This window comes from Pteropus vampyrus, unplaced genomic scaffold (genome assembly GCF_000151845.1).
Source record: "Pteropus vampyrus isolate Shadow unplaced genomic scaffold, Pvam_2.0 Scaffold103, whole genome shotgun sequence".
In the NCBI taxonomy this organism is placed as follows: domain Eukaryota; kingdom Metazoa; phylum Chordata; class Mammalia; order Chiroptera; family Pteropodidae; genus Pteropus; species Pteropus vampyrus.
Window position 1 is genome coordinate 725984 of NW_011888884.1, and position 10651 is coordinate 736634.

Genomic DNA, 10651 nt, shown 5'->3' on the forward strand with positions numbered 1-10651 from the left:
ATGGAAGCACAAAAGACCCTGAATTGCCAAAGCCATCCTGAGAAAAAAGAATGAGTCTGGAGGCATCACTCTACCTGACTTCAGATTATACTACAAAGTGACAGTAATCCAAATGGCATGGTATTGGCAGCAAAACAGACATACGGACCAGTGGAACAGAATCTAGAGTCCATAAGTAAACCCATATTTATATGGGCAAATAGTTTTTGACAAAAGAGCCATAAACATACAGTAGAGAATGGAAAGCCTCTTTAATAAATGGTTCTGGGAAAACCGGAAAGCTACCTGCAAAACAATGAAATTTGACTGTTGTCTATGACCACACTACAAAGTAACTCAAAATGGATTAAGAACCTGAATATAAGACCTGAAACAATAAATTACATTAGAGAAAACATAAGAACTAAACTCATGGACCTTGGACTTAAAGAGGATTTTATGAATTTGACCTCAAAGGCAAGAGAAGTAAAAGCAATAATAAATGAATGAGACTACATCGAACTAAAAAGGCTCTCAACAGCAAAAGAAACTGTCAACAAGGCAAAGAGACAACCATCAGAATGGGAAAATATTTGCAAGCAATGCCTCTGATAAGGGCCTAATATCCAAAATATACAAAGAACTCATACAACTCAATAACAACAAACAAACAAACAATCCAATTAAAAAATGGGCAGAGGACCTGAACAGACACTTCTCCCAAGACATACAAATGGCCAACAAACATGAAAAGATGCTCAACATCGCTAGCTATTAGGGAAATACAAATCAAAACATAATGAGATACCATCTCATACCTGTTAGAATAGCTGTTATCAACAGAACAAGGATGTGGAGAAAAAGGAACCCTCATATACTGCTGCTGAGACTGCAAATTCATACAACCGCTATGGAAAACAGTATGGAGGTTCCTCAAAAAACTAAGAATTGATCTACCATATGATCCAGCAATCCCTCTACTGGGTATTTACCCCAAAGTCTTAAAAACTCCTATCTGAAATGATATTTGCACATCGATGTTCATAGCATTATTCACAGTGGCCAGGACATGGAAGCAACTGAAGTGTCCTACAATAGATGATTGGATAAAGAAGCTGTGGTACATATATACAATGGAATATTACTCAGCCATAAGAAGAGATGAAATCCTGCCATTTGTGACAATGTGGATGGACCCTGAGATAATCATGCTAAGTGAAAAAGCTAGAGAGAAAATGTTGAAAACCACATAATATCACTTATATGTGAGATATAAACCTAAAAGCAACAAACGAACAGGACAAACAAGCAGAGACTCATGGACATGGACCATAGACTAGTGATTAACAGGGTAGGAGAGAGGTTGAGGGGGAGGTAAGTGGGGTAAAAGGGGTCAAATATGTAGTGACAGAAAGAAATCTATGGGCGGTGCTATATATATCTATCTATACATCTATATCTCTCTATATAGATTTTCTATATCTATATATAATTTTCTCTATGTAGAGAAAATTAATATCTATATAGAGATATAGACATATAGATATATATATGCCTTATTGTTTAATTGTCCACCTGAAACTTACTGGATTTCGTTAACCAATGTCACCATAAAAAATAAAAAACACCACACGGTAGCAAGAAATTAAGACTTTCTATTTTGTATAATCAATAAAAAGATAATTCAAAAGAAAAAAAAAAGATCTGAGCTTATCCAAAACAATAAATGCAACGACCCTAACTGGAGACCCTAACTGAGCTCAGCTATTGGGGACATCTGAGAGTATTTGTTTTGATATGTCACCTTAGGTAGAGTGGACGCATACACTTCTGTTGATGCTTTATCATTTTTTCCTTGATCTGTTTCATATAGATTTCATAAATCTTGCCAGCTAGAGTGAAGGAATTTGAGCCTTTCTGTAAAAGCTGATTTCTTATAAAACTCAGAGGGACCTCAAGAGAATGTTTACTAACTAATGACTTCAGAATGTTTGTAAAGGGTGGGTCAGATAACTTATAGTAATAACAAGGCAATACAGTTTCCACAGGACACCTGCAAATTGTCATCTAATTTACCTCATTTTAAAAAGAAAGAGGAGAAGATATAGGGCACGTCATGAAAAAGGTATCATGTTAGAATCCAATAAACTAAATTCATATCTTAACTGCTACTTGCAGGTGTGTGACTCTGCAGGTTTCTCCACATGTCTAGACCACCATTCACTCATTTGTAAAATGAGAAAATTAATATACTTAAGCAGAATTAAGTTAGGTTCCCAATTATTTTAGTCCCCTTCTCCTTCATTAATATCAAAATGGCAGACTGATAAGGTATTAGGCATTACTTTAAAACTCTGTCATCTTTCCCTTCAGTAGGAAAGTGAGAATGAAAATAAGAATGACTTGAATATAATTATTCTAAAACTGTATATCCTACTAGTCTACCTCATTGAGAGAGCACTTGAGAGTATTTTAAGATTTTTGCAAATTATCAATCTATCATAGATGGGTAACCACCTTGTTCATAAAGAAAGACTGAGAGTTTTTAAGCAGAATTTATTCATACTGGTTGAATAACAGAGCCATATGCAGAACACAACTTTTAATGCTAACCACATGGTTAAGGGTTTAGGAAACACTGGAGCCTGAAATTATAGTCGCTGCTTTAAAGTTCGTTGACTATAAGTGTATAACTATGAGCCATGTGCAGGCTACATATGGCTCATCAGAGAGTGTTTCAAAGATGTGATAAAATCAACCAGCTGAAGCCATCTAAGACAGATGAAGTTCCAATTTTGAATTGAGTCAAACAGGACTATACTCATTTTTATTTTTAAAGAAATGTGTAACAACTTTGAGAGTTCCTTAAATAGCAATTATCTTTAATCCACTTCACTTTCTGAATGAGCATTAAGATTAATATCAAGATATATTTCAATATCTCAAAAGGCATCTGACCAATAAGCTCAATATTCAAATGGCAAATATTATTATAAAGATAAAAGTAAAGTTATCATTAGGCAGAAAATGAAAGCAGAATAAGAAAATGCAAGTACTATCCTTATCATTTCTTTCCCTCCAATCTCGTAGGTACACCCTTGCTGGACCTCACACCATTGAGTGCCTGGCCAATGGCAAGTGGAGTGGAAGTAACCAGCAGTGTTTGGCTGTCTCTTGTGATGAGCCTCCCCATGTGGAACACGCCTCTCCAGAGACTGCCCATCGGTTATTTGGAGACATTGCATTCTACTACTGCTCAGATGGTTACAGCCTGGCGGACAATTCTCAGCTCCTCTGCAATGCCCAGGGCAAGTGGGTTCCCCCAGAAGGTCAGGCCATGCCCCGTTGTATAGCTCATTTCTGTGAAAAACCTCCATCTGTTTCCTACAGCATCTTGGAATCTGTGAGCAAAGCAAAATTTGCAGCAGGCTCGGTTGTGAGCTTCAAATGCTTGGAAGGTTTCGTACTGAACACCTCAGCAAAGATTGAATGTATGAGAGGTGGGCAGTGGAACCCTTCCCCCATGTCCATCCAGTGCATCCCTGTGCGGTGTGGAGAGCCACCAAGCATCATGAATGGCTATGCAAGTGGATCAAACTACAGTTTTGGGGCCATAGTGGCTTATAGCTGCAACAAGGGGTTCTACATCAAAGGGGAGAAGAAGAGCACCTGCGAAGCCATGGGACAGTGGAGTAGCCCCATACCTACATGCCACCCTGTATCTTGCAATGAACCGCCTAAGATTGAGAATGGCTTTCTGGAGGTAAGGGACTGATTAGCAAGTGATCCATGGCTTTCATCACTTTCAGGGACAGCCAGCGTGGCTCACCCAGGATTCAAAAGCAGGGGCAATGAACAGATTAATTGTTGAAAAACAGAAGTAGCTAAATCTATAGGTAGTGAATATTTGGAGAAAATGTGATAGAAATATGAATCCTTTTAATATACTGGCTATCTACATTTGCCATTATATAGACATTTGAAGTACTTTGTAGTAATATCTTATCCCTAACTATTGTTAGAATAAGCCAATTTTAATAAAATACTATTTTGCTTTATAGAAGAAGTTATTCCAAGATGGATGTATACTATATTTTATAGAGATCAGGGTCTAAATGGAACCTAGAGAAATCTATTATCATTTCTAATTTTTAGACAAAAGATAGGATAAACTATTCACTATGATGCACTTTTTGCAACCTTCTTTTGTGAGTTTGAAGATAATTTTACCATGATGAACAAGGGTAAGTTAGACCCACACATGTCCTGCTTTCACAATAATGTGTTTTTTCATTAGGTTCATCAGGAAAACAGGAATGAGAATCTATTCCCCCAAATCAAGGACCATTTTCAATAGACAGTATTCTAATTAAACACTTTTTTAAAAACCCATACACACACCTTTTCTCCTTTATATTCAGAAGCAACAACAAAACAACAGTAAGAGTCCTTTTTTTAAAGCCTTTTCTCAGATGTATTAGCTTTCCATTAGAAGATGTACAGTATATGTATGGAGATCTTCTTCATTTATCTATTTAACACGTATTTCTGGAGCTCTTTCTACGTGCCAGGTAAGCGTTGGAAATCTAGTATCTAACAGTACAGATTAGGTCTGTGATGGCATGGTACTTACCTGCGGGGGTACCCAAGCAATTAATAAATAAAAGAAATAATTATGTCCAAATACCAGGAAGTTTATTACAGCACGGAAGCTGGACTTCACCATTATCACTAACAAAGAACCATGGTAATCTTTTAAAGATTTCATAACTGATTCATCTTTTGTACTGCCTGAAAATGACCTGTCATTATACACTTATTTATTTGAATTTCAAGATCACGAACATGAAATTTTATGTTTAAAAAATGAAATAGTGCTGTTATTCCCCTTTACGATTTAGCAGCATTTTTTAAAAAAGTATTTCAGGAATGAACTAAACTTTGATAGTATTCTTAGAACCATATCCATGAAAAATATTTTATTAGCTCTTTTTTTTATTATCTAATAAAATTAATGAAAATAAATGTAAGTATATGTGTTTCCTTTTCTGTGGTTAAAACAACAAACTAGAGCATTGCTTTTGTCAAAATATTTTTAACTTACCAAGTGATTTATAATTTTCAGTATTGCTTTATCGATTCATCAATTGATTTAGAGACTATTAACCTTTTACTTATAGGCTAACCCTGTGGTTAGCATTTCTGCAGTAAAGATTACCTAATTTGACTTCCTACTGTTCTTTTCATTTATTTAAAAAAATAGGGTGAACATATTGGAAAAACGTAAATCCTTATCTGCTTATGTCTTAATTGCTTCATTTCAAAGTAGGCATTTTATTCCAGTTAGTTTTTACCATTCGATATATTCAGTTAATTATATTATCTGTTATACAAATTGTACTTAATTGTTTTCTCCCTGTTGTGCAGCATACCACTGGAAGGATCTTTGAGAGCGAAATACGATATCGGTGTAACCCAGGATATAAGTCAGTTGGAAGTCCTGTATTTGTCTGCCAAGCCAATCGCCACTGGCACAGCGAATCCCCTCTGTCGTGCATCCCTCTCAACTGTGGAAAACCTCCCCCAATCCAGAATGGCTACATGAAAGGAGAAAATTTTGAAGTAGGGTCCACAGTTCAGTTTTTCTGTGATGAGGGTTATGAGCTTATTGGTGATAATTCTTGGACGTGCGAGAAATCTGGCAAATGGAATAAGAAGCCAAATCAAAAGTGTGTGCCCGCCAAGTGCCCAGAGCCACCCCTTCTGGAAAACCAGCTCGTGCTGAAGGCGTTGACTACTGAGGTAGGAGTGGTGATGTTCTCCTGTAAAGAAGGGCATGCCCTGCAGGGCCCCTCTGTCCTGAAATGCTTGCCATCCCAGCAATGGAATGATTCTTTTCCCTTTTGTAAGCTAGTTCTTTGCCTTCCACCTCCCCTAATTTCCTTTGGTGTCCCTGCTCCTGCATCAACTCTTCATTTTGGAAGTACTGTCAAGTATTCTTGTGTGGATGGGTTTTTCCTAAAAGGAGATCCTACCACCTTCTGCCAAGCCGACGGTACCTGGCGCTCTCCACTGCCAGAATGTGTTCCGGTAGAATGCCCCCAACCTGAGGAAATCCCCAACGGCATCATCGACGTACAAGGTCTTGCCTATCTCAGCACAGCTCTCTATACCTGCAAACCAGGCTTTGAGTTAGTGGGAAATACTACCACCCTTTGTGGAGAAAATGGTCACTGGCTTGGAGGAAAACCGACATGTAAACCCATCGAGTGTCGAAAGCCCAAGGAGATTTTGAATGGCAAATTCTCTTACACAAACCTACACTATGGACAAACCATTACATTCTCCTGTGATCAAGGCTTCAGGCTTGAAGGTGCCAAAGCCTTGACCTGTTTAGAGACAGGCGATTGGGATATAGATGTCCCATCTTGCAATGCCATCCACTGTAATCCCCCACAATCCATTGAAAATGGTTTTGTAGAAGGTGCAGATTACAGCTATGGTGCCATGATCATCTACAGCTGCCTCCCTGGATTTCAGGTGGCTGGTCATGCCATGCAGACCTGTGAAGAGTCGGGATGGTCAAGCCCTGTCCCAACCTGTGTCCTCATAGACTGTGGTCTCCCTCCTCACATTGATTTTGGAGACTGTACTAAGATCAAAGATGGTCAGGGATATTTAGACCAAGAGGAAGATATGATGGAAGTTCCATATCTGACTCCTCACCCTCCTCATCACCTTGGAGCAGTGGCTAAAACATGGGAAAACTCAACTCCTGCTACACATTCCGCAAGCTTTCCATATGGCACCATGGTTTCATACTCATGTAATCCAGGATATGAACTTTTGGGGAACCCTGTGCTGATCTGCCAGGAAGATGGAACTTGGAATGGCAGTGCACCATCCTGCATTTCGATTGAGTGTGACTTGCCTGTTGCTCCTAAAAATGGCTTTTTGCGTTTTACAGAGACTACCATGGGCAGTGCCGTACAGTATAGCTGCAAACCTGGACACGTTCTGGTAGGCTCCAACATAAGGCTGTGTCTACAGAATAGAGAGTGGAGTGGTTCTACCCCACACTGTGAGGCTATTTCATGCAGAAAACCAAATCCGGTTATGAATGGCTCCATCAAAGGAAGCAATTACACATACCTGAGTGCATTGTACTACGAGTGTCATCCTGGGTATGTGTTGAATGGCCCTGAGATAAGAACATGCCAAGAAAATAAAAATTGGGATGGGAATGAGCCACTTTGCATTCCTGTAGACTGTGGTTCACCTCCAGTCTTAGCCAATGGCCAAGTGAAAGGGGATGAGTATACCTTCCAAAAAGAGGTTGAGTACACTTGCAAGGTAGGGTTCTTACTTGAGGGAGCCAGGAGCCGTGTTTGTCTTGCTGACGGAAGTTGGAGTGGAACCACTCCCATCTGTATACCTGTCAGATGTGCCACCCCACCACAGGTGGCAAATGGTGTGATGGATGGTCTGGACTATGGCTTTGGGAAGGAAGTGGTGTTCCACTGTCAGGAGGGCTACTTGTTGCATGGTGCTCCAAAACTTACCTGTCAGTCAGATGGGAACTGGGATGCAGAGTTTCCTCTCTGTAAACCAGCTAACTGTGGACCTCCTGAAGATCTCGCCCATGGCTTCCCTAATGGATTTTCCTTTTTTCATGGAGGGAATATACAGTATCAGTGCTTTCCTGGTTATAAGCTCCATGGAAATCCTTCAAGAAGGTGCCTCTCCAATGGCTCCTGGAGTGGCAGCCCACCTTCCTGCTTGCCTTGCAGGTGTTCCACACCAGTAATTCAAAATGGAGCTGTCAATGGGACAGATTTTGGTTGTGGAAAGGCAACTCAGATTCGGTGCTTCAAAGGCTTCAAGCTCATGGGACTTTCTGAAATCACCTGTGAAGCCAATGGCCAGTGGAGCTCTGGCGTCCCACACTGTGAACACACGTCTTGTGGTTCTCCTCCAGCAATACCAAATGCATTCATCAGTGAGAGTGACTCTTTGGAGGAAAATGTAATCACTTACAGCTGCAGATCTGGGTATGTTGTACAAGGCAGTTCAGATCTGATTTGTACAGAGAAAGGGACGTGGAGCCAGCCTTATCCAGTCTGTCAGCCCCTGTCCTGTGGACCTCCACCATCTGTTGCCAATGCAGTAGCAACTGGAGAGACATACACCTATGAAAGTAAAGTGGAACTCAGGTAAGACGGTGGCTCTAAGTCTCCAAGGGGTGCAGGCAGGAGAGTTGTAAAATGAAAAAGTAATCAATCAAAATGTAGCTAATTGGAAAGAAAACACCATCCCTGGACTGCTCTCCAAAACCTGAAGCTTTTAATACTTGGCTTTATTTTACCCACAACCATATAGGAATCCATTGAGTGTAAAAATTAATTTCTACATTTTCAGGTTGTAATTTCTAATATAATTATCATGATTATCAGATTCTGTTGAGCTCCATGAAACAGTAAGATCCTTTAGGTAGATTTAATATGTCTTAAATCATAAGGCTCTTTTTAAACATCATGCTGGTAAATTTCTTTATGACATTTCCTTATGGTCATATTCATACATGCAAATGTTGGGGAAATAAGGCAAAAGCTGAAGGATTCAGATAAAAAAATCAATGTAAATGGGGGAGATATTGTTAAGGGAACTTCAACTTATGCTAGCTGGACAAAGTAAGCATTTAATGCACAAATTATGATTTCTGCTAGAAAGTCTTTTATTAAAATGCATTATTTAAAAAGAGAAATATATAATAAATTTACAAATTAAATTTATTGGAATAAATATTCATAATGTTCAACTATATCTCACCCTTTAAATCAATCTAGATTTTATTCACATCTCTGAAGCAATTATGGATTTTCCTTCACATATTGGCTTCTTATATTTTATTCATAATTCAACAACCCTTCTTAAGCATGTCTGTTGTGGACATTTTAACACTACCTTCATTTTCTCTTAATTGCAATAAGAAATAGACCCAAGGAGGATCGTCAATGATAAGAAAACAAGAGTAGTGGATCATGCACTAAGAAGAAAAAATTATTCCTTGCTTTTGAAATACATTTTTAAATTTTTATTTGGATGTTGGTTTATCAGATATCTTGATAAGTCACAGTATCACCTGCTTCTCAGGACTTGCCTATTTATTATTCCTCATTGTGTGTTGATTATATCATCTCTCAGATCTTCACTTAATAGCAGATTAAAAAAAAATCATTCCAAGTTTGCAGAACCTCTGACTCCTACCTAGCTTGTAATTTGTAAAATTAAAATATATATATATATGCACCTAATAAATATTAGTTAATTAAATGGTTTGATTTAAAAAGCTGTGTAGTATAGGGGTAGAAGGATGGAATCTAGAGCCACATTCTCTAGGTCAGCGGTCCCCAACCTTTTTGGCACCAGGGACCAGTGCTCCTCTCAGAATCTAATGCCTGATGATCTGAGGTGAAGCTGAGGCCGTGATGCTAGCACTGGGGAATGGCTTTAAACACAGATAAAGCTTCACTTCCTGGCCTGCTACTCACCTCCTGCTGTGCGGTCTGGTTCCCAACAGGCCACAGACTGGTACTGGTCCGCAGCCCAAAGGTTGGAGACCCCTGCTCTAGGTGGAAATCTCAGCTCTGTCACTTCCTAGGAAAGTTATTTAATCTCTCTGGTGTCAGTTTTATCATCTACGAAATGTGATAGAGATAATGATAATACCTACTCACAGGGTTGACTTGAGAATTAAATGAGTTAATATTAGTAGAGCACTTAGAACAGTGACAAATCTGATAGGTAAATATTTGCTGAATAAATAAATGCAAATTTTTTTAAATTATAAAGAGCCATGTTGACTTGAATTTGAACAGCCATACTACTGTTATGTGATAATATCTAATAATCAGGATTAAAAGAAATCCCTTATGTAAAGGACCTAGCACAGTGCTTGGCACAAAATAGATATCCAATAAATATTAATTATGTGGTGTTCTTACTAGTGTCTGAGTCTATTTTAGACTTTATCTAAAATTTCTTGAACTGTTAGTTGTTTTTAGAATAAAAATTAATTTAGTAATGATATTACCTATCATGAAGGTGGATAATATCAACAATACTTAAAGCAACTTTAGTCTTAGCTAATCGTAATGTGCCTAATGAAAGATTGATCTGGTTATCATTGTTGTGTTGGTATTTTTGCATGGCAATGCCATCCACCTGACATTTGAATCAGTTTTGATATAGCAAATAAGATGTCTACGGAGCCTTATAACAGCTTTTTATCTAAGAATAGATCACCAACTGTATTGTATTCTCTTTAAGGCATTTATTTTTGCTTTTCTATTGCAGATGTTTGGAAGGTTATGTGATGGATACAGATATAGATACATTCACCTGTCAGAAAGATGGCCATTGGTTCCCTGAGAAAATCTCCTGCAGTCCTAAAATATGTATTCTGCCACCAAACATGACACATATACTTGTTCATGAGGATGATTTCAGTGTGAATAAGCAAGTTTCCGTGTCATGTGCAGAAGGCTACATCTATGAGGGGGTTAACATATCAAAGTGTCAGGTAAGATTCTCTGTCTTAATTAGAACATGTAAGTGTAATTTATTGATATATATTTTTATATATAGTGTATAATGAATGAATGAATGAATG

General features: G+C 38.3%; 1 protein-coding gene across 1 annotated transcript in view; it reads left to right on the forward strand.

Annotated features, from left to right (window-relative positions):
* SVEP1 (sushi, von Willebrand factor type A, EGF and pentraxin domain containing 1) overlaps positions 1-10651 on the forward strand; it is a 154234-nt gene that overhangs the window by 117570 nt on the left and 26013 nt on the right. The window contains exons 37-39 of the mRNA XM_011364931.2: positions 3070-3742; positions 5407-8192; positions 10336-10561. Of these exons, the coding sequence (XP_011363233.1) occupies positions 3070-3742; positions 5407-8192; positions 10336-10561 (3685 nt within the window). The remainder of the gene's footprint in view (positions 1-3069; positions 3743-5406; positions 8193-10335; positions 10562-10651) is intronic.